At 46.9% G+C, this 23,564-nt stretch overlaps 1 protein-coding gene across 2 annotated transcripts in view; it reads left to right on the forward strand.

Annotated features, from left to right (window-relative positions):
* The window catches only part of EEFSEC (eukaryotic elongation factor, selenocysteine-tRNA specific), a 241,187-nt gene that overhangs the window by 162,863 nt on the left and 54,760 nt on the right, over positions 1–23,564 (forward strand). For both annotated transcript variants that reach the window (XM_015587143.2, XM_015587145.2), the window contains exon 5: positions 15,265–15,921. In XM_015587143.2, the coding sequence (XP_015442629.1) occupies positions 15,265–15,921 (657 nt within the window). The remainder of the gene's footprint in view (positions 1–15,264; positions 15,922–23,564) is intronic.

Below are 23,564 nucleotides of genomic sequence, written 5' to 3' on the forward strand. Positions count from 1 at the left end.
CATTCTTAATTCTTGCCACAGCCCTGCAGGTATTATCGTCTCCATTTTATATACAAGGAAGCTGAGACTTGAGGGTAAAGAGCCCAAAGTTGACCAGCTGGAAAGCAGTAGAGCTGGCCAGTTTGTTTAATTCCAAAGCAGAGTGCTCCCTACCATGCCAGAGCAATTTCTTGGCCTGAGGCTACCTTCTGAAGCCAGCCCCAAGGCAACTACCATGGAGAGTGCACCTTCCCTCAAAAACCCCTCAAGCAGCTGCCCTCTTGGTGACCAGCCCATGCCTCAGAAGGCTCTACTGGTGTTGGGACTGCCTGATGTTCCCATGCAGAAGTAGAAGAGGAGGGCGGGATGGCATATATGTATCTCTGGATAGGAGCCTCCCTCAGTGTGGCAGGTGCTCACACCAGCCGAGACTTGCTGCTGAAACGAGGTAATAAAGGGACAGTGGGCTCCTCACTCCACTTTGATGTACTCTGGGCTGGCAGTGAGTGCGAGGGGGTTATGTGGCAGTCACTGCCTGCCTGGACCTCTCTTCCCAAGCCTGTGAGTGCTCACATTCCTTCAACTGAATATATCCCTCCTTTCTCTCTCTTTGCTCTGGGACCAGAGGATGGGGTGAATGCTACCATGTGCCAGGGACTGAATGCCCAGGGCCAGCAGGTCAGTTCCCTACAGTGTTAGTTTTTGTAGAGCAATTAATACTAAACTTTATTTTTATATTAAAGCAAACATGGATCTATTATGGTGTAGAAAAAGTGTGCCATGAGTCTTAAAGCCTAAAACTTGGGACTTCAAAGAAATTCTGTACTTCTAGCAGGCAGTTTCCAGTACCATCTTGCATTTATTCTTCTCTGAGCCAGACTCTGGGCCAAGAGAAATGGTCTTTCTCTTTGGGAAAGGCAGAAGCACATTGTGTTGTCTCTCAGGACTTCTGGGCACTTCTGTGCACCGTGCTCTCAGCATGAGGTCCCAAGGAGTGCACAGTGCCCTGGATGGCTCTGTGTCTAGTGCAAAACGCAGGTTTCCTTGGCTCAGCGGCTCAGCAGCTCCTTCCTTTATTGTGGAACTCAGAGCTTTCCCTGAGAGACCTCAGAGAGGAGGGAAGAAGGATCTAGCGGGAGAAGTTGCTATTTTCTTTGCTGATACTCAACTTCTGACACTTCCATCCTGCCTGCTTTTGTGAACTCCCTGCCGCAGCCCTGTTCGCCTGTTGGGTACTTGGCCATAGGCCCAACTCCTTGAACGTCCTGGCACATAGTAGGCCCTCTGTGGTTTTCAGTGAAATTAATTCCAGGTGATGTATTTGAGTTTAAAATCGAGACATTTGATGTTTGCTTTCAAAGTTTTTTAAAATTCTAATATTGAAGGCTAAAAATAAACTTGGAAAATATAAAATAATATACAGAAAAATAGAAAGGAGGAGGAAAAAAATCTTGGGCAAAGGGTACCCTTCCTTTTACTGTTTCAAGACTTCCAAACATGAAGCTGCCTCTCCTTCCTGGACAGCCCTTACTTTGCTTATTCTTTTGAAATTAGAAGGCAGCTTCCTGACAAAAAGAGACAAAGGCCATTCAAAGGCAGCTTTACTTATCACAGGCAGGCTGAGCTTCTAGACCTTCATTGGTGGCCCTGCTTTATCCTGGAGCTGGAGTTCTTTAAGTCATCCCCCTGGTCCTGGGTCCCACAGCTGCTGCTGCTGGCCCAGACCCTCTGATCTCTGCAGAGCTTTCGTATCTGGGGAAGAGAGGCAACACCCCTTTCTTTTCTCTGGGGGCAGGATTTGTAAGCCTTGCCGACAACACCCAAGCAATCTTTGTGACCACTTCCTCACTTTGCTCCAAATTTGGGGCCAGTCTGCTATGCCAGTCATTGGCAGTGCTGGGTTTGTGTCATTTTACTGTTTAGCAGCCAAGTGGCCTTGGGCAGGTTGCTGACTCTGTTTCTTCATCTATCACATGGTGATGACGGTACCTGCCTCAGGAGGGTATTGTAAGGATCGGAGAAAACATCATGGAAGCAGGATGCCCACCCAACAGGCCCTCTGGGTAAGAGCATTTAGTTGGGAAAGGACTCTGACTGTCTTTCTGCAGGTTTGACACATCACTGCAGCCTGGTGGGATGGTCTTTCTTTCTCTTTTAATTTAAGTTTTTAAAAAACTTTCCTCCATAAATCAAAGCAACACATGATTATTTTAGAAATTTCTGTGAAGCATAAAGAAACTAGGAGAAAAAAACCTCACCAAGTAGCCCATCACTCAGAGGCAGCTGCTATCTATAGTTAAGATGATATTTTAAATATTTGAATGACCTATCTTTGCCTTTTGGAGACTTTCCTAGAGGTGGTATTCTTGGACATAAAATGCAGAAGTGATTAGCCCTTTTAGAAAGGCTGGACCAGTGTGATTGATCTCAAGCAACCATGGGGAGCGGGGGGTGGTCATGGGGGCCTTATTTTGGTCTCCTGGTAACTGCACGAGGAATAGGTCCTTGTCATTGGACACCTAGGTGGAGTTGGGGGAGGGGAGTCTGCTCAAATTTGGGACAGAACATTTTGGTGTCTTCACAACTTCTGGCTCTTTGTCCTGGTCTGGGACTGTGCCTCCACAAGCTGGCTGCTGGGCTAGGTGCTATGTACAGCTGGGACTGTTCTGAGCGTTGCACCTCACATTTTACTACTTTCCCTTTTATTTCATAGTGCTCAGAGACTTTCACTGTCCCTTTTTCCTTGCCCTCTTTGTAGGTGGCATGGCTGTTTCTGGAGCTTTCAGGAGGAATGAGAGTCTCCCATCCTGTGCCAGCTGTCTTAGCCAGAGTTACCTCAGTTTCCCATGTGAAGAATGTGGGATGGACCAGACTTTAGTAAGGGGGCCTCTGGCTCTTCATCCTGTGGCTGTGCCTTCAGGGTGTTTCTGGGGAAGAGGCTCAAGTCTATAGTTAGGACACTGAGCTAGCAGACTAGGAAGGATGTCTTTTTCTCTCATTGCCCTGCCCCACGCTTTTATCTTCGATTTCTCTTGGCCCGGAGTCTGGCTCAGAGTGGCTGTCAATCTTTATTGAGTGAATTGATTTGACCTGATTTTATTAAATCTAATTTATTAAAATGTCTTTTTATTTTTAAAGAATTAATTTTTAATTACACAATGAATTCATGAACGCCTTCTTGTAACAAAAGTGAAACTTTCAGTTAAGGGAAAAAGGCCCGTTGCATTGCACCCCATCCTTGCCACCCATGTAGAGGAGACCTCTGTTAATTCTTTTGAGTGTATCATTCTAAACTCTCTTTATGCTTTACATATATGTATATCTTAATCAAAATACATAATGCCATTTTGTAAATGTATGATGTATATGGTTTTTGCATTTTTCTACTTTTGCCCAACATTGGTCTAAGAGATCTCACCTCCTCCCTACATGCAGAGCTGCTACACCACCTAGCCACCACATGTATCTTCATTAGTGTGGACATTTCATATTTCACATCGCCCTTTCCCACTGATGGACGCTCAGACTCTTGTCTAATCTCTGTGGTTATTACCTGTACTGGTTATTGGCCATCTTATCTGGTGCACAGGTGTGCGTGTTTCTCCCTGGTAAGTATCAAGAAGTGAGAATCCCAGCCTCATTGCTGAGTCCCTTCTCTTTTGGCAGGCCCTGCCCCAGCATCAGCTTCTTCTTGTTCTGAGCACCACCCCATAGATCTCTGCCCACACCACACCCATCACTCTTTGCACTCCCCACTTTGTCTGCTCTCTCCTGATCTTGTTTGCATGGCATCATCCTTTGAAACACAATTTAGATGTTGCCTCCTCTTTGCTCGCCCCCTGAACCCGTCTCATGGCACTCAACATGCTGTGTTCTCTCAGTAGCACTTTACATATCTGCCCCTGCCAGTGAGCAAGTGGAGGGTGAGGGCTGTGACTTCCCACATCCCCAGTGTGGAGTGCGGGGCCTACCTCACAGCAGGTGCTACTCAAATATGTGTTGAATTAAACCCAGTTGAGGGAATGTGGGCAATGACAGTGGAGATGGACCTTGGAGAACAGCCACTGTGAAAGGTGATCCGGCAGGCACTCGGCATGGCTAAACAAGTGGGAGCAAAGGCATGGAGTGAACTGGGGGCCCAGGTGAAAGCTCTGAAGAGCCCTCAATGGATGCGGAAGGAAGCCAGGCTAGAGAGGAAGTCCATCGGGTCCCAGTGGGGAGTGAGTGACCTGGCCCCTATACTAGGCAAGTGGCCTGGGAAAAATGTGGGGAAGGGGTGGCTTTGCAGGAGTGACATTTCCAAGTCAGGATTTGCTAGCTTATGGGCTAGGATAAAGGATGAAGAGGAAGCCAAAGGCTGTGACCAGAGCGAGGGTTGGGGCCACCATGTTCAATGAGGGCCTGGCACTCACCAAGTGCTCTGCTAGATACTAGGCACATGCTTCCTTCTTAAATCTTCACAGAATCCTTGTGGCCTAGGACACATCAGCCCCATTTTATTGGTAAAGAAACAGACTTGGAAATGTTACAAAACTTCCCCAAAACTCAGAGTTAGAGTGAAGGGCCCAGTGTGCCCAGCTGGGAGCAGAGGAGCATGGGGGAGGGGTATGCTCATGCAGGAGGTGATGTGGCTTTTATAAGTCCAGATAAAAGAAAAAGGAGCCTCAGGGCTATGGGTACCTTTCTGTCCACTTGTACCTGTTCCTTTGAGACCAAGGTTTACCTGAGTTCCTTGTGTAGGCTCAGGGCTCTCAGGTGTGGTGTGGTTGTGCTCACTGCTCCACAGTGATAGTTGTTCTGGGCCCAGCCCTGAAGATAGAGCTGGCTCCTTTGGCTTGCTTCCCAAAGATTCCTTACCATACCCCTCCTCTCCCAAAGCTCAGGGATGTCGTTAAAAACAAAGCCCCAGTTGTATGGAAAAAAGAAGACTCACGCATTGGTGTAATTCAATTTAAAGTTTTATGGGATGACAAATGTGTGGAGGGTGGCTGGGAGGAGGAGCATAAAGCTTTCTGGCAGGCCCCTTGTCACTTTTATGGTTCTCCATTGTTGCAGCGAATGGGAGGTTAATAATCATCGTTTGTTTGTGAGGTCGCCATGGAGGGGCAGCAGCCTTTGGCAGGCTATATGGTAGGAAACCAAATCCATTCCCTCCCTCCTTGAGTGCCCACCATGGGGCAGGCACTGTGCAGGGACCAGCAGTGAGCAAAATAAAACTAGCTTGCCCACAGCGACTGTTCATCCACCTCGTATGGGAGCCCCACAGAAAATAATGAAACACACAGTCACCTATTGGAAATTATGGTAAGGCGCTGTGAGCGCTGTAAGGAATGTTGTAGGGTGCTCCAAGACTCTGAGCAGTTGATCTGAGCTGGCTTGGGGTAAGGGGTTTAGGGAGGGTGGGAGAGACTACAAATGGGGAAGATATACGTGCATTCTGGTGCATCCTGGGCAACACTGATCACAGCTGGGGCCAGGGATTGAGAGGAGGAACTGAAGCAGACAGATACACAGACAGGCAAAGCCCTGTTCCATCTCTGAGCCTAGAATTGGATCTTTGGTTTTCTGTGGGTGCCCGGGCTTCTGAAGATCCTCTTTTCCTATTCGTAGGGGCATTTCTCATTGTTAAGTAGGGATCCCTTAAGAGGAAGCTCACCCTGGCTCCCTCCTCTCTCTCCCCAGGGGAAAATTGGTCTTTTGTTGAGTCCCCAATGGAATTTTTGCCTAGAACAGATTCCATCTCTGGTCAGCCTGTACAATTCCCTAGAGACTGGGCCAGGTGGGAGAAAAAGTGTCTCAAGTGCTGCCAGGACCACATTTCCTGGCACTGGTACCCAGAGGGCTGTGAGCCTAAGAGGAGGGCCAGGGCAGTAGGGAGAGGCCTGTGCAGATCCCCACCTCATTGCTTCCCTGCCCCCACAGTGCATTACCCCTTCCTCCAAGTGCTGAGTCGGGCCTGGCAGGGTCACAGTAGGTGAGGAGCTTTTCATACTTGGTCTTTAGAGTCAGCTCCACAGAGCCCATCCCTAGTAATCGAGGAAGCACACATTAAGACAGCAGTGGGACACCACGCTTAATCTATCAGCCTAGCAACAGTTGAAAACCTGCAAAACCAAGGGCTAGTAAGGGTTGAGAGGAGGCCCTTTCCTGCACTGCTGGTGGGGGTGTAAATGTAAGCCAGCCACTTCACAGAGCAATCGGTAAGACCTAGTGAAACCAAAAATGTGTCCCCCATACCACAGTTTTCCATCCAGGTACTTACACTAGAAAAACTCTGTGCGTGTGTGCAAGTTGATGCATACGGGAATGGTCACTGCAACTCATTTATAGTATTGAAAAATAGCAACCCGGTGGCTCTCAGTAAGGGCGTGGATAAATAAAAGGTGGAGTTGTGATAAAGGAAATACTACACAGCAGTAAAAAGAAATAACCTAGATAGATATAATGTATGGAGGAGGCAAGAGAACTAAAAATTAAATCAAGCTATATTCAGAGACTGCAATATGCCGATCAGCCCTGCAGCCAGACTTGAGAAAACCTGCAGAACAAAGGAAGATTTCTGCTGGAGATTGCTAACAAACCATTTCCCCACACCTTGAAGGGAAAACAGTCTTTAAGTCATGCCCTACACAAAATAGAATCATTTATTCCCTATGGCTAAAATCATGGGGGAACCTATGGATCAAAGGCTGAGAATTGCCAGCAGGCCTTTCATGCTACATACTCTTCCTTTCTTGGTATGCCCATACCAAAGGAAAATGGGTAAATGATGTCTTTCAACTATAATTCACAGAAACTAAGGATGATATATAAACTGTATTCACCTGCACTCCAGACTTTTTCTTGTCTTGGCTTTTTGTCTTTGCTTTCTCTTGTCTTTGCATTTTCCCTTCTTTAATAAACTTTTCTTTTGACTCTAACTTTGGCTGGCATTCGAATTCTTTCTTGCATTCAGCAAAGAATACTTTTCTCTCTCAGTGCAGGGCTTGAGCTCCCCACTCCCAGGAATTTGTCCTGTCCTGCATCAGGTAGGTAGGTAGGTAGGTAGGTAGATAGATAGATAGATAGATAGATAGATAGATAGATAGATAGATAGATAGATAGATAGAGTATATCTAGATCTACATAAATATATAGATCTATAAATCTACATATCTCAATATGAATAGATGTCTAAAACAATACAGAAGGAAGGAGACAAAGAGAGTTAAACAATAATATAGTACCGTTTGTATAAACTAACATATATGCTATTTAGGGACACATACATGGGTGTAAATGTATAAAATAGGAGGACACTTAAAGAATTCATGAAGATAATTGCTACAGGGGAGTCGAGGGAGGGAAATATGACTAGGGGTCTTCATTTGGACAGAAATACGAGTGAGACAATCTTGGTGTCAATTCCAGGTAGTGGGAACACAGGTAGTTATTATATCATTTGATTCTCTGTACTTTTCTGAATTTTTTTTATTCCTTTTAAAAAGTGGGTAAGAATTGAATCCCCAAAGCTCATATGGCATTTAGCTCTTGCAGCCCTAGAGGTGCTGCCAGGGGAGTTGGGGTCTAAAGCAGCCTGGGAGGCAGTGGCAGGCCTCAGGGGCCCACACTACCCTCTCCTTGTGCAGGGTCCTGAGTTTGGCTTTTTGTGTAAGATACAATTAATGCATTAGGTAGGAGATGTCTTATCTGTACCTAGCTCGAAGAGGGAGAAATAAAAGCAGCCAAATTGAAACATTATTAAACAAAATTGGTTAGGTCTAATGGAGCCAAACCTAGACTGATCTTTAAAAGCTTATTTCGTTTTTTCCCCCTCCAGTCTGAACCTCTTTGAATTGAAGTAACTGATCCTGCTGTAAGCTTATTAGTGTCAAACCTTGCGTGTTTCTTTTCCTCTTCGATTTACATTTTATTAAATAAGATAGATGAACTTGCAAGGCCCCAACCCTTGCCTTTGGCATAGCCAGGAGCTCCCAGGCTCATAAATGGAATGACAATAGGTAATAGAGTTCCAATCTCATTACAGCCAGTACCATTATTACAAAAATCTTGGTACATCAGAAAGACTACTAGGCACAGGGTTTTGCCCACTTCTTTTAAGCATCTGTTGATTCTCTAGAATGCCAGGAGGATCCCAAGCACTGCTGTTCTGTTACAGTTTGTGTGATGGTGTTGGGCCTGTCCATTTCTTACTCTACAGAGGGAATGCTGCCAGAGACCTCCCTGCATGCAAGTGAAATTTCACAGCGGTGGTTGTGCATCATTTTGGGCTTCCACAATAGAATAGACATGTTTTTATGGTGTGATAGAGTAAGAGATTATGGCTGTCATGATGGGCAGATCTGGTTGCTAAGGACTCAATTTCCTTGTCTATAAACTGAGATCATGGTTAGCCACCTCAAAGGTTGTTAGGAGAATTATATAGACCTAGCTCTATAAGCTTCCTCGCAGTGTAGGTATCCAACAGATGTGGAGTGTGTCTTCCTTACCTCTAAGTGGGTCACATGGTGACATATTGAAGTCCATAGGAACATTAGTTGGGTTCTCGCTGTTCCATGCAAGGTGTCATGGAAAGCAGAGATGAATACTTGATGTTTCCCACCTCGAGTTGCTTCCATTGAAAGTTTTCAGTATTCTCAGAAAGAGAAACCAGGTCCTCTGGGCACAGTATCCTGCAGAATCCTCAGAACGCTGGAAAACTAAGTCGTAGATACTCAGAAGATCAGAGAGAGTAACTGCTTCAGGACTGAGAGCAGAGATAGAAAGGGTTCATTTGCTCTCTCATTTGCATCTCTCATTCAGCAAACGTTTACTGAGTGTCTGTCGTGTGCTGGGAATACTGTGCTTTGCTAGGGGTACTGTGCTACCCAAAGACAGACACCAGGCAAGTCAGCTCTGAAACCATCTGCTGGGCTCTGCCAGCAGGATTCTGTTGCTGACCTTGGCTGGGGTAGCTGCAGCAGTTGCAAGGAGAGAGGGCTGGGCTGCCTCTGCCTCTGTCTCTGCCAGCCTGGGTCCCACGGCAAGCCTGACACTCCTGGCTTTATTCCATGCCTAAGAAGGGCTCCCCTCTCTGTGGCAGATGAGGGATCTCCCCTCTACTACTTCTCCAGAGCCATCTTTCTGGGTTCATGCTATCGGGGCATCTATCTACATTGTCAGTCATCCAGACCCCACAGCTCCTGGCAGGGCAGAGCCACTCTGTTCCCCAGCTCCAGCACCCCATGGCGCGGTTTCTGCTCAGCTGGTCAGGATACAGGGCTGTGGAATGTCAGGCCTCCCTTTCGTCCTAGAGTTTATTGTCCCAAGTCTCAGCCTATTTGCTTTGTGACCTTGGAGGCATCAAAAACCTCTGTTTCTTCATCCATAAAATCGAATGTAAAAATATTGACCTGCCTTATACGGTTTTTATGAAGAATAACTGACCCAAATGATAATAAAGCTTCTTTGTTAATCAAAAGGGACCAAACTGCTTAGCAAGCATGAACTTAGGTTTTAAAAATTATTTGCTTGCTTGATGTATTTCTTCCTCCCTCCCTGGGTCTCCATTCCTCCCTTCCCCAGAAGTACTTGGTGCCAGAGAGATGGAAAGGACGGGAGGAAGAGACAACCATGCCCTGTGGGGAGCCACACTTAGGGACTGCCTGGCGGTCCCTTCCTGTCCCTCTCAGATGGTGTCCAGCATCAGTGCCCCTCTTGCTCTGCCACCTGACTTTCTCTGCTGCCATTCTAACCGCACACTGCTAGGGAAACTAAGGACCTTGGTGAGCCTCAGCCCTGCTTCTCCTCTGCTTAGGAAGCTCCTTACCCAGGGGTTGTCTGGAACCTCTAACCGCCCAGCCAATCTCAGGGCTGGTCCTCCTCCCACAGCATAGGAAGCTCCTTACCCAGGGGTCGTCTGGAACCTCTAACTGCCCAGCCAGTCTCAGGGCTGGTCCTCCTCCCACAGCATAAGCGTGTATCTCCATGGACCTTTGTGGATGTACAGATCCCAGACTTGGACTAGAACTGTCCAAGGGTAGGAACAATGTTGCACCCATCCATGGCTCCATTCATTTATTCTATAAATATGTGTTGTGGTCTTTTATTTGTTAGGCAGTGCGTTGGACACTAGAGATAAAAATTTTTTAAAAAGCAAAGATAAAAACAAAGCCCTCTTCATCATAGAGGTTACATTTTAACATGGAGAGATAGTCAGTAAACAAATATATGTCAGGTGGTGGTTAGTGCTATGAAGAAAAATAAAATAAGGAAAAGAAGATAGAGAGGATTGGGAGTATGGTGGTCCTGTCTATTATTGTTGGGGTCAAAGATGGACTCTGATAAAGAGACAAGAAGGAAATGAAGAAAAGAGAAATAGGGATATCTGGGGGAAGAGCATTTCAGTTGGAGGCACTGGCAAATGCAAAGGCTCGGAGGTAGAAACATGCTTGGCATATTTAGGGAGCAAGAAGCAAGAAGGCTCATGTGACTGAAGTGACATGAACAGGGGTGGAGGGCAGGGGGAATCACAGCAAATAAATTCAGAGAAGTAACAGGCCAATCATAGGGCCTTGTGGTCATAGTAAGGACATTAGCTTTTTCGGAGTGAGATGGGAAGCCAGTGGACAGTTTGGAGGCAAAATGCCAGTGTCATGTCATCTTATGTTTAAGCTGCACTATGGAAAATGAACTGCAAGGGGAGAGGCAATAAAACCATGTGGGCCAGAGACCAGGGTGGGCAGTGGATACAGTGAGAAGCGCTCAGGTCTGTTTTGAAAGTAAAGCTCACTAGTTCACCTGATGACTGATTGAGCAAGGAGAGCAAAGAGAGCTAAGATGGAACTATGTATTTCCCCTGAGTATCTGGAAACATGGAGCTGCCATTTCTGAGGACAAGACTGAAGTAATTAGGTCTTAGGTGTAATAGGCTGAAGATGCCACTGGACATCCAGGTGGAAACAGCAGGAGGCAGTCAGGTGTGTGAGTCTTCTCCCAACTCCTAACCTCTACCTCTCCCAGAACTCTGGCATCTGTGCTCATCGGCTGCCCACCGCCTTTCCTCATGCTGCCTCTCAGGCATCTCCTGTTCACAGAATACTCAGCTGCCTCTCTTGAAACCGCGTCCCTATTCCTTCTCACATAGTGTGAGGCGGTTTCTCAGACTGGAAGTCTGGAGTTCTTCTCTATCATCCAATCTCTCCTCATCCCACATCCAGTCCATGACCATGTCCCATCAGTTTACTGCTGAAAGAACCCTCTGGGTCTCTTCTTTTCTAGTTTCCCTCTTCTTATTTTTCCAGCTCCCTCCCTCCCCGCATCTGTACTTTATACTGTGCAGTCAAAGTGATCCTTTAAAAGTACACATTAGAAGGTATCCTCCCTCTGCTCAGCCCACTACCACTGGTGGCTTTCTGTTGTCTTTCACATGCTAAAGTCATGTGGCTGGCCTGTGTCTCCAAACTAACTCCACTCCCCGCAGCCAGCCTTGCTGCCTTTTAGTTCCTCAAACAGGCCACGTTCTTTCCCACCTCAGGGGCTTAAGCCCCCTCTGCTCTTCCCTCTGCTTGGAGTCCCTGGAGTTACCTTCCCACCCAGCTGGTCAGCTTTAGTGCCACCTCCTCAGAGAAGCCCTCCTTGACTACCCAGGAAGAAGTAGATCCCCCAGTTATTCTGTCTCACAGCACCTCCTGGTTTTGTAATTCTGCATTTATTAGTTGATGATTTAATTGTCCCCCTACCTAAGCATAGGACCCAAACTGTCTGTTCTGCTCACTCCTGTATCATTGCAATGCCTGGTACTTGGGAGAAACTTTATATGTTGAGTGAATACATATACAGTGTCTCAGCCACTTGATATAAATATTAGTAAATATTTGGTGAGTGAGTTGTTGAAGAGATGGCTAGAAAATAAATAACTGAGAGGAAAGCCTGTTTTTTTCCATACTTAAGTTGATCAAACAAACAAACAAACAAAAACTATCTACTTTTCTATATTTTTGGTGTCCTAGATAGAATTTTGTATTCTTGAAATGCATTTTGGTGGAATGTGGGCTTGCCAGTGACTCCACGTGGCGATGCTATCTGCATGTACCTGGTGAGAACCCATAGTAAGTGCCACGCTGCCCTGTCCCCATCTTTATCTGTTTCACAATTTCCTGTCTAGGCCCTTAAAATCTTGATTTGCAGCTATTTGTCTTTCTGTTCTTCATGGTGCCCTCTTAAGGCATTCTTTATTATTTCAGTCCTAAGAAAACGAACCCCGTTGAAAAGAGAACATGCTTTGAATAAAGCCTGCTTGATGGTCAGCTTGATGATCAGCTTGATGGGTGGGGGTGGGCCTGTCAGATGGTACCAGGCTCTGGCTGCCCTCTCTCACAGGAAGGCTCCTAAACACAAGGGTCTCTCAGGCCCCAGGAGGCCTAGAATCTCAGCTCAGTGGGCTGCCAAGTGTGCTTTGCCATGAGGAGAATTTCTTTTCCAGAATCAGATGTAGTCATTCTCTTCAGATGTGCTGGGTTTGTAAATAGCCTCTTATGCTTGGCACCGAGGATGCAGCCGTAGATAGACCATAGCCCTGCCTTCAGGATTTAGAAGGGGAAATACAAATTTGATAAGCAAAAATTCAGAAATTCAACACTGGAGAAGATGCGCACCCATTGCATGTTCTGGCCCTGCAGGTTCAAGGTACATTAGCACTTTATTTATTTAGTTGAGGTGGGCACTCATTCACTCTGCCTGCCACCCAGCAGTTTAGTCCACAGCCTGTATCCTCCAAAACCCCTCCTTGCACTGTGCACCAGGTGGAGTTCTCATGTTAGAAGGAATTTATCACAGCGTTTTCCAGTACAAAACTGGTAATAGCCCAAGTGAGCATCTATAGGAGACTGGTTTGTGGTCTGTGCCCACTGCATGCTCTATGGCATCAGCAGTTTAGGAGCCACACGTGCTAGCAACACGTGCGCCAAGTCAAAATTCAACAACTCACAAAACAAAGCAAATTGTCTGTTAGGCATATGTCCTACATATGTAGTTAGCCTCTACACCAAATCCAAGGCAGTAGTTACCGCAGGTGGGTCAGGCGGGAGAGCTAGGTGGGAGCATATAGAGGAGGGGCTTCATGGGCCCAGGGCAGGGAAATATAGAACCACGGTGTATGTGATGAATCATTCAAGCTTGGTTAAAGAATTAGGAGAACATGGGGCAGGAAGAGCTGTAAGGCGGGCCTGGTGGTGGGAGGCTCCAGTGAAGGCAGAGGAGCCCCAGAAGTAGAAGGGGTGCTTGGAACTGTGGCAGCCCCCACCCACACTGAGCAGCATCACTTGGTGGAAAGGACTGGTTTCCCATATAAATTTAGTGGAACAAAGCATCTTCCTGTTCACAACAGCTCTGTCCAAAAGGTTTGAAAGTCACAATGTAGAAGTCAGGAGCCCATATACATGTTGGAGCCAAAGAATTGCATCATCAGATCTGTGTTTTAGAAAGCTAGCCAGGAGGAGAAAAGGCAGGCTTGGGGCCAGAGGACAGCTCACAGGGCTGCTGTGGGCCTCAGGGGAAGAGTTATGATTTGGGTCCTACCTCACGGGGCAGACGCTTAGTGTAAGATAATATTCTCCAGTTACTCTGAGATGCATTCCTGAAAATCTTAGTTTCCCATTGTCCATACAGACCATTTCAGAGATGTTTTATGTTTCTCTTTGATTGATCTAGCCTGTGGCTTTTGACACTGTGCTTCTCACTTTCTCTGTGCCTTGACCTCTTGGTCAGGTAGTTAATGATCTTTAAACAAACACTTGAATATTATGGCTCTCCAGGAAGGGACCTGGGCCTGTGTCAGCATAGCATTTTCCTTTATCCAGAGAGAAAATGAGTGTTCTATACACCCCACTTTGTAGATGGGGATATTTGTGACCTAAAGGTCAAAATTGTCTTTAGTTTAACAATTTTTGATGGCAAGTTTTCTGATATATATTACACACTTCTCTGCTTTCTTAAGTAGAAATCCATGAACATGATTTCATCTCACCTGAGACAGTGGATCTTAGTAGGAATATTCATTTATTTCATGAATGTTTATTAGAGCCTGTTCCTCGTCTGTTCCTGATTTACAGACTGTGGGTACAAAAATTGCCTGGTGTGGAGTTGGTGTGGTGATTTAAGATGCTGAGATAGAATCAAGTTACTCCTTTGCCTAAAATCCTAGGTGACTACTCTCCTGCCTTCCCTCCCCTCCCTGCCTTCTCTGCTGCAGCCCTCCCTCTTTGTTTATTTCTCAAACTCACCAAACCTCTTCCAGTCTCTGAACTTTCGCACTTATTGGTTCCCCTGTTCAGAACATTTTCTGGACCCTCGAACACCTTCTTCCTATGATCAGATCTTAGTTCAGACATCACCTCTACAGGGTCTTTCCTGACCATTGGTCAAGAAAAGCCAGACCCTCCCCTGACCCCCGGCCTTCTCCCGGCCTTCTCTATAGCACGTTACATATAATACACATATTATGTAATTATATTGTATATTGTATTCTATTGTAATTACATATCATAATTATGTAATTCTATATATTTAAACACAGAAAATTATATTTTATTTGGATTAGTATACATTTAATTAATATTAATGTATTTGTGATTGTATTTTTTCTGGATACTAAGCTCTTTGGAAAGAGACCTGGCTCTATTCCTACTCCTAGAACAGTGCCTGACACACAGCAGGCCCCCAGGGACTATGTTGATGAATGAAGAGTGACTCTGCACTGGAGAAGCCCACGGGCTAACAGGCAGGCAGGTACAGATGAGGCAGTGATAACACAGCAGGCTGAATGTGATTCAGAGGGGTTGAGGTGGCACCATGGAGAAAAGGAAAGATTCTGCCCACTGAGGTCTGGGCAGACTTCCCAGAGCAGTGGTGTTTGGCCTGGGCTTTCAGGGACAGATGGGCATAGCTTGGTAGGCTGAGGAACTTGGGGGGCTATTCTGCGTGAGGTGGCAAGCCTACACAGAGGGCTGGAGTCAAGGAAGTACGGGAATAGAACCTGGGGTGGAGCAGGGACTAGAAGGTTGGAGGAAACTAAGGTAATGCAGGATTTGGCTGCTGTGACCACTGCCCACATCCTGTACTAGAGTGTCCTGTGGACCTGGGTCTTGTGTTTGCAGTCTGGAGCCTGTTTTGGCCAAGGGGAGTCTGACTGGTCCCAGAGCTCCCCTTGGCTGGCATGCCAGGTGCCAGGTGAATGTTGGTGGCACTGAGACAATGATTTCTGCAGGTTCATGGGTTTCATGAGCTTTGTTTCTTACTCCTGACCAGGTGGTGAAGAAGGTCAAGTCTATGCAGATGTTCCATATGCCTGTCACCTCGGCCATGCAAGGAGACCGGCTGGGCATCTGTGTCACCCAGTTTGACCCTAAGCTGCTGGAGCGTGGCCTAGTGTGTGCCCCTGAGTCCCTGCAAACCGTCTATGCAGCCCTCATCTCCGTAGAGAAGATCCCATATTTCCGAGGGCCCCTGCAGACCAAGGCCAAGTTCCACATCACAGTGGGCCATGAGACAGTCATGGGTCGACTGATGTTCTTTAGCCCTGACCCTGACAGCTTTGACCACGAGCCTGTGCTGGATACCTTTGACTTTTCCCAAGAATACTTGTTCCAGGAACAGTACCTCTGCAAGGATATGGAGCCAGCAGTGACAGATAGTGGCCAGGCCAACGAGAAGGCGGGCCAGGCCACAGAAAGCCGCTGCCCCCGTCAGCAGTGGGCCCTCGTAGAGTTTGAGAAGCCTGTAACCTGCCCTCGGCTATGCCTGGTGATCGGCTCCAGGCTGGATGCTGATATTCACACCAACATGTGCCGTCTGGCCTTCCATGGTGTCCTGCTGCATGGGTTGGAGGACAAAAACTATGCTGAGAGCCTCCTGCCTAGGCTCAGAGTGTACAAGCTGAAGCACAAGCATGGCCTTGTGGAGCGGGTAAGCAGCCCCTTCCTGCCCATTGCTCTTCTGTTGCTCTCGGGTGGTTGAGCTGGACAGCTTGGCATCCCAGATGAAAGCCAGGAAGGCCTCAGAGACCTCTTGTATCAACCTCTGAAATTTTTAGACAAGGAAACTGAGGCCTGCAGTGGTTGAATGGCCCAAATTCTTTCAGCCCATCAGTTGTCATGCTGAGGCCTAAACCCAGGTCGGGGAGCCAACTGTATTTACCACAGCCCAGCTGTCCCTGCCCGCCTCTTACTTAGGTGGCGGAGGTGCCCACATAGCGCAGAGCAAGCCTGGCCTCTCACGTAAGCCAGTTTCAGACAGTAGCATTTCACCTGGGCTAAGAGCTAGCAATGTCAATGGCCTTCCTGACCTTTAGATGGGAGACTGGGCCCTGCCCTATCATCCTGATGCCAGGCCCTGGCTCTCATGTCCTCAGTGAAGTCTGAGCCTCCATCAGGCAGAGTAGCTGCCATATCTTCCTCAAGCCAGTAATGTCACGGGAGGGAGTATGGCTGATCATGCAGGCCAGGCTGGGTCAAGTGTATCCTCAGCCTGTGAGGTGGGGATGTAGGGGGTAATGGTGGCAGGGGATGCCAGAGAGCAAGAGATGGGAAGATGACACAGGGGGACAGTCCAGGCTGCTGGCTTTCTGGGGTACTTGATGTCACTGGAGGCAGGTCTTAAGTATATGGGTGAGCCAGTCTAGTTTGTAGGCTTATCATTACGGTGGACAGATGTGGTTGCCTGAGAGAGCCTACATAGGGTCCCATAGCCCTGGAAACCTCTTCATCTGTCCCTGAAGATCTGAGTGGGAATTCATGCCTGCTGGGCCTCAAATGAATGGGTGGATGACCATGCAAACCTCACGGTCCCTGGGGCTGGCTGGCTGCTGGCTGGCTGCCTGGGTGAGGGCCTGTGCAGGTCAGGGATGGCTGTGGGTAGGCCTGGGACTGGGCTTTAGTTGACCGAACATGGCAGTGCTGAGACTCCAGTGTTGGGTAGCTCAGACTCCTATTGGGGTGTGCCCCAAGGCTCTCAGCAGGCCCTAAAGTTCTGTTCCTCAGACAGTGGGATGAGGTCACCCCTCTGGTCTAGTCCTGCCAAAGTCAGTGCAGACTCCAGTGCAATGTCAGATACATACCGAGCAGGTGCTCAGGAGAAGGTGCCCAGGGCCTTGGGCGTTAGACAGTGTTGGGGTTTCCATCGCCCACCACCTTCTCTGTCTCCCTTCTTCTTCCAGATCCCCAGGTTTTTTCCTCTGGAACTTTGTCATTGCAGACCCTTCCCATCTCCTCCTCATAGTCTCAGAACACTCAAGCCCTTTCCTTCTTCCTCTCCCACCGCTACACCTAACCCACCCTCTGTAGGGGAAATGAGAAGCAGCCCCTTCCTTACCTGCCCACTGGTCCAGAATTCAGGATCCCCAGCTCCACGGGCACAGCCTTCCAGCTCAGCCAGGCAGAGGGTTGCTATGTGTGGATCCTGGAGCTGGGTCTACATCCTACCTGCCATTCTCTGGACAGGGGACTGTCCTCCGTGAATGTTGGTCTTTTCATCTGCAGAGCAGTGGCATATGCCTAAGTTCCTGGGGTTGCTGGGAAATGTTGAGGACCAACCTGGGAAGTGGGGGCCTGTGCAAGTGCTCCATCAGCCATAGGCCATCCCTTAGATGCTGGCTGAAGATGAAGGTGATAAAGCATGTATCACTCATTTATCTAGCTTGTTTTATTAGCAGCATTACTCCACAATATATATGTCACCCCGTGGTGACATATATATTGTGGAGTAATGCCCCACTTGGTGTGTTCATGAATATAATTGCCCCCATACAGGCCCGTCAGTGGTGGGGCAGCAATCATCTCCTTTGAGGACAGGAATATGGGTTTGTGAGGAGCAAGTAATCACACTGCTGAAATGACTCAAGCCAAAGTGTCCTTGCTGGGAGATTTTCCTTCCTAGTAAGGTTGATAAGGCATTGAACTTGGGGATCAGACAGAGCACAAACCTAACTGTGCTGCGCAATACTGCATACTTTGGATGGCCGTTTTATCTCAGCATCCTCATTTGTTCAGGGGCAGACTGTTGACCTCATAGGGTTATTTCTAAGGAGCCCCACTATCATAGGACGTCATATGTAAGAGCTGACTCTAGTGCAGGTACAGCAGGAAGGGTGGGCTAGTTGTGAGGAGTGTCCCTGTTTGCTATAAGCAGGACCCAGAATGCCCAGAGATTTTCAGATCGCTTGGTTGACCATGGTCTAGGCTGTATGGCATACTAGGCAGATGTGCAGGCCTGGGCTTCAGTGCTACCCTTTCTACCCTAGTGTGGAAATGGGGCAGTCATGAGACTTCCCTGCACCTGGGGACTGTCACAGTGTTGCCCTGTGGGGTGAGATGGGGGAGTGTGTAAGGGCCCGAAATGAGTGCTTGGTTCCTAACTCTGTGCTTGCAGTTTTCATGATTAATACTTTTTAAGCTCTTAGAGTGCAATTATAAATCCTGAAGCTTGGAGCCAGAGTGGTATTTCACTCCTTTCCCCAGGACTTTATTATCCTTCTCTGAAGCACAGGGGCCAGTCAGGAGCCACTCAAGGCTGGTGGAAGTGGCATGTGGTTTAACTCATTGGTGTCAATGCTCCACATTTGGGCAACTGGTCTTCCCCCACTTCTAATCATCTTGCAAGCTGGTTTTCTTGTGGATTCTCTTTCTGAACTGCTCTAATCAAAGATAGTGTAATTAACTCACTACTAGAAGTGGCTTTCCTTGCTCAGCAACAAATGAGCCACTTGGAAACTGATTTTGGTTGCAGCTTTATTCTCGATTTTTATTTTTGTGAAGAAATTCTGCTGTGATGAGATATACTATTTGAAATTTTCTCATTTTTCTGACCATTGTTTTTCTTTGAGCTGAGAACATTGTGATGTCAGTGTATGCTATAGTCTGTCAGCAGAGCCAATAACAAACACAACACCTTGCTATGTAATTCGATAAATAATATCCATACCCCATAGAACTTTAAAAGTGTGACATTAGAAGTCCACTTTTTCTGTTTTGACTATGCTCCAGTGGATGTGCACTGGTAATACAAGTAAATAACTAAAACGTGTACCTGGAAGTCTCTGTTGCAACTGCTCACCTCTGCTGAGTAGACAAGATGGAAATGAGTGGGTGTGGCTGAGTGCCAGTAAACTTTACTTATAGACACTGAAATTTGAATTTCTTATAGTTTTCATATATCATGAAATAGTCTTCTTTTGATGTTTTTCAACCCATCAGAAAATATAAAAGCCATTCTTAGCTCAAAGGCCATACAAAAACAGATAGTGGGCAGAATTTGGCCCTCTAGCTATAGTTTGTCGACCCCTAATCTAAATGGTAAATAAGAGTCTTGAAATAGAGTGCACATCCTACAAGGAAAGGTCTGACATCACCTACATCTACAAGTCTTCTGCTCTCTCTCTGCGTTTCCTAGGAGTCAAGTCCTGGGATGGGGCTCAGGTTAACAGAGCCAGTTCAAAGGTCTCACCCCAGCAGGGAGAAGGGAAATGAAGGTGTTCTAGGGAGAGAAGGAAGGGAATTAGAGTGTATTGGTCTGAGGGAAATCATTAGTATCCCATTTTCAAGTAAAAATATAGAAATGTGTATAAGATTATGAACACAGAGAAAGGGAAAGAAACTATGAATGGAATGAAAAAGTATAGTAGAGCTTCCACATTCACAGAGGGAAAAACTAGAATAAATTTGATTAAAACAAAAATAAAGAAAACAAGAACATTGTTCATAAATAATAGCAAAAACAGAAGGAACAAAATGAAGCATCAGTCATACTAAATGTGAATGGCTGAGTTATCTTATTTAAACACAGAGACTGATACATTGGATAAAAACACAGAATCTGGTTATATGCTATTTATAAGAAGCAAAGTGATAAACAAAGGTTAAAAATAGATGGGCAAAAAGGTGTCAGGTGACAATAAACCAAAAAAAGCATGAGTGGTAATATTAATTTCATTAATATCATCATGTAATGATAAAAAACACAGTTACAAACTTGTGAGCACAAAACCTATTAGAAATTCAAGAAGAACTTGATTAGAAAAATGGAATGATAATTACTGTGGAACACTTTACAGTGCATATTTCAGAATGTGACAGGCGTACTAGACAGCAGATAAAGACAAAGAGGCATAATACCGTCATTATGCCTGATTTCTAGATAGGCAGGTAGAAACCCTATATCCCTCGAATAGAGAATATATACTTTTTCCTACGTCTATGCCACATTTATAAAAACCGAGTATTCAGCAGTAGTCATTCAAAAAAAATTTGTAGAATACTATGTACTGTTTTCAGGCCTGGAGATATAACAATGAGTTAAGAAAGGCAAAATCCTTACTCTCATGGCATTTAGATTCTATGTAATATTATATTATCGAGATTCTAATTGTATGCGTGGCCACAGAGCAAACCTGGAGGGATTTTTGAAAGAGAAATCATAAACCATTGAAACTAGAAATGAAAATTTATATAGAGGCATGGACATAGAGCTATAGATTTATTGTATGTGTGTTCATTAATTCTCTCATATATTTTCTGCTTGGAAATTAGCAAACAGTAAATTGCTGTTCATTTGATTAAAACCACTTCTCATATTATTATATAATGTTGAATCCCTTAGTAATAATCTTCTCTTTTTTCAGTTTTCTGGCAGTCCTTTGATTACATTGCAGAGAGCCTTAGATTCCCTCAAAGGAACTTGCACATAGGGCCAAGATTCAGACCCTTCCATAGTAGCAGTATACAACTAGGGATTCAGTGCATTTTCTTCATTGTATTTACTTTTACCATCAGGTTCCTGTTTATGACAAGCCACTCTGGTTTTCTCTTTAGGATATCATGTGAAGTTTCCCTTTTAAGCATATGTATTTAAAGAAAACTGTTGGGTAAATAATAGTACAAGTGTGCAAAGATCTGGTGAAAATGATGAGAAATGAAGGGTTTGTCACAGCTGAGGCTGGGAGCTACAGGGCCATGTCCCTAGAGGTCTGTGCACCTTTGCCATATGCAGATTCAGACCAGTAGCTCCTCTCTTAGTGAGCCCAAGACAGGGTCTAATAGCAAACAGGGTCTTCCTAGAACAAGACAGACTCATGCCTACACCAGAGTGACATTGAGAGAGCTGCAGAGGCCAGAAGAGGAACAAGGAACTCTGCTGATGTGGGAGGAGGTTGTCTGGCCAGGGAAAAGCATAAAGAGCTGGTCACCTTTGATCTGCGCTTTGTCACTGGTCAGACATTGAGGGCAGGGGAGAGAGGAGGAAGGGGGACGGATGAAGAGTGTCTCAGGTCCAGGCACTCTTTCTGCAGAGGCACAGAGCCGCCATGCCTGGCCTTGTCCATTTGTGAAAGGACTCTCAGCCCAGGATGCCCAGCAGCTGGAGGGCAGGGGACAGAAGCTCCAAGAAGCAGGTAGGGCCTGCTACCAAATCAGGCTCTTCATCCCTGAATAGGGAAAATGCTGCAAGCTGAGGTCTGGGGAAGACTAGGCTCCTTTGTTCAACTTGTGCTGGATAAATCCTCTGAGCAGGGCCAGAACAGCCTTCAGAGAGGCTGTCCACTCAAGGTCCCTAGCCACGCCCCTCTCACCTAGCCTTCTGGTCTCACCCTGAGCTCCAGCACACTGAGTTGACTTGAGTCATCTGGCTATCACCAAAGTCACTTAGTCTGTGAGGCCCCATTTCCTCATTTGTAACAATTGAATGTAAAGAAGTGGGACACATGAGGGCTTAATGCCAAGGACAGTGAGTGCTCTGCACCCCTGCCTGCTTTATTTCACACCTGTTATTGCCACACCCCAGAAGACCCTCCTAGCCTCCACATCCAACTGCCTCCCTCCCTGCCCTTGCAGCTTGCACAGCTCCACCCAAATCTTTTCTCCAAAACAAAGGTGGTCATGCCAGCTCACTTCATTTCTTTCAGCCCACCTCTCCCCCAGGACAAAGACAATACTCATACCTTAGCATACTACCATTTGCCTGCCACTAACTGTGAAGTTTGGTGCTAAGGCATGGCAGGCCGAGGAGGCAGGCCAGGGAGGCAGGCAGATGGGGCCAAGTGGATGCTTTCTTGAGACCAGGGCTGGAGGAGATGGAGAGGGCCAAGCAGATGCCTGGATTCTTCTTGTAGCGGGATCAGGCCAGGAGTGCTGGTCATCCTGGGTCTGGCATTCATTGGCACCATATGGGAAGGCCTGAGGGCTGGGCCAGAGGAGCCTGTGGCATTGGCCCAACCAAGTGTAAACAGACACTGCCAGGAGTGCTGGCCAGCTTCGAAGTTGGAGGCAGTGCTGCTTCCCAGCTCCTGGCTTGCCCACTGTGCTTCTGATGACTTGTTAAATGTGTCCAGGGTACTAGGAAGGTACTGGCTGAGGTTCAGGTCAGCCTGCGACTGCCTCTGGTGAGCAGGGCTCCTCACCGTCCTTCCTGAGCAGGGGCTTTAGTACCCCATCCGCTGGAGGAAGCAGCATTGCGGTCCAACCGGCCATTTGGCTCACTGCTGCCCTTCATTCCCCTATGCCCCTGTTAGCAGGTGGAAGGCTATGTCAGCTCCCAGGCCACTCTAGAAAACAGGTGCTCCTGAAACAGAGACTGAGAAGGTACTCTCCTTAGGGAGAAGATCAGATGGCTGTCCTAGCGTTCTGGCCCTAGCCCAAACCCTTGGACTCTCTCTTCCCTTACAGGTGTCAGCATCAATAGCTGAGTCTTGCTTGACATGGTAGAAAGAGCTGGCTCTGGAGACCAATGCACTGAGCAGGTGCTGTCTTGGCCTGGCCTTAGCCCAGAACCTGTTTCTTCTTTAAAAGAGCTGCGGTAGGGAGTTAATAAGACCACATGTGCAAAGGGCCAGGATGGGCCTGGTATATACTAAGTGCTCAGTAAAATGTCTAATTTTTTTTTCTCCATGAAAATGCAGCTGCCTTTAGGAACTGTGCCTTGGTGCCTCTTGATCAGCCACTGACAGGAACTTTTACCTGCACAGGTGCCTGGGTAATGGAAAACAGAAACAGGGAGGGACTCAATGGGGGTAAGAGGTCTTGAGGGTGGAGGGAATTAGGAAGCCTGTCTTGTCATTAATGAGCAGGGCATCTGTTCAGTGATGGTTGACCCAGGTTTGAGAAAGACAGCCCTGGCTAGTCTAAGAACTGGTTATAGGCAGCAGCAGGCAGACTCCTCCCTAGGTGGGCACCCTCTGTGATGCTCATACAGTGGCCCACCCTGGGCCTCTGGAACTTGCTTGACAAAATGAAATGAACTGAAGGCTATTCTTTTTCTGGACTTACCCCAGGGGATTTCAATGAGACTGATCCTCACTGACAGCATACTTTCACATCAGAAATCCCATGACGTCTTTACATCAACCTTGGAAGTGGATACATTTGTCCTGTTTCACAGGCGAGAACACTGAAGCTCAGAGTGACTTGACTTGCCCATGGTCCCACCGTGGCTCTGTACTGGGCTCGTTTTGGTGAAATGTTCCCTATGCCAAACAAGAATGGATGGTACCAGAACATTATCATCATCTCAGGAACTCTTGGGAAAGTTGTCAACCCTGGTGGCCTTCACGTGCCCTGGAAGAG

Source organism: Pteropus alecto, unplaced genomic scaffold, assembly GCF_000325575.1.
Source record: "Pteropus alecto unplaced genomic scaffold, ASM32557v1 scaffold191, whole genome shotgun sequence".
Lineage (NCBI taxonomy): Eukaryota > Metazoa > Chordata > Mammalia > Chiroptera > Pteropodidae > Pteropus > Pteropus alecto.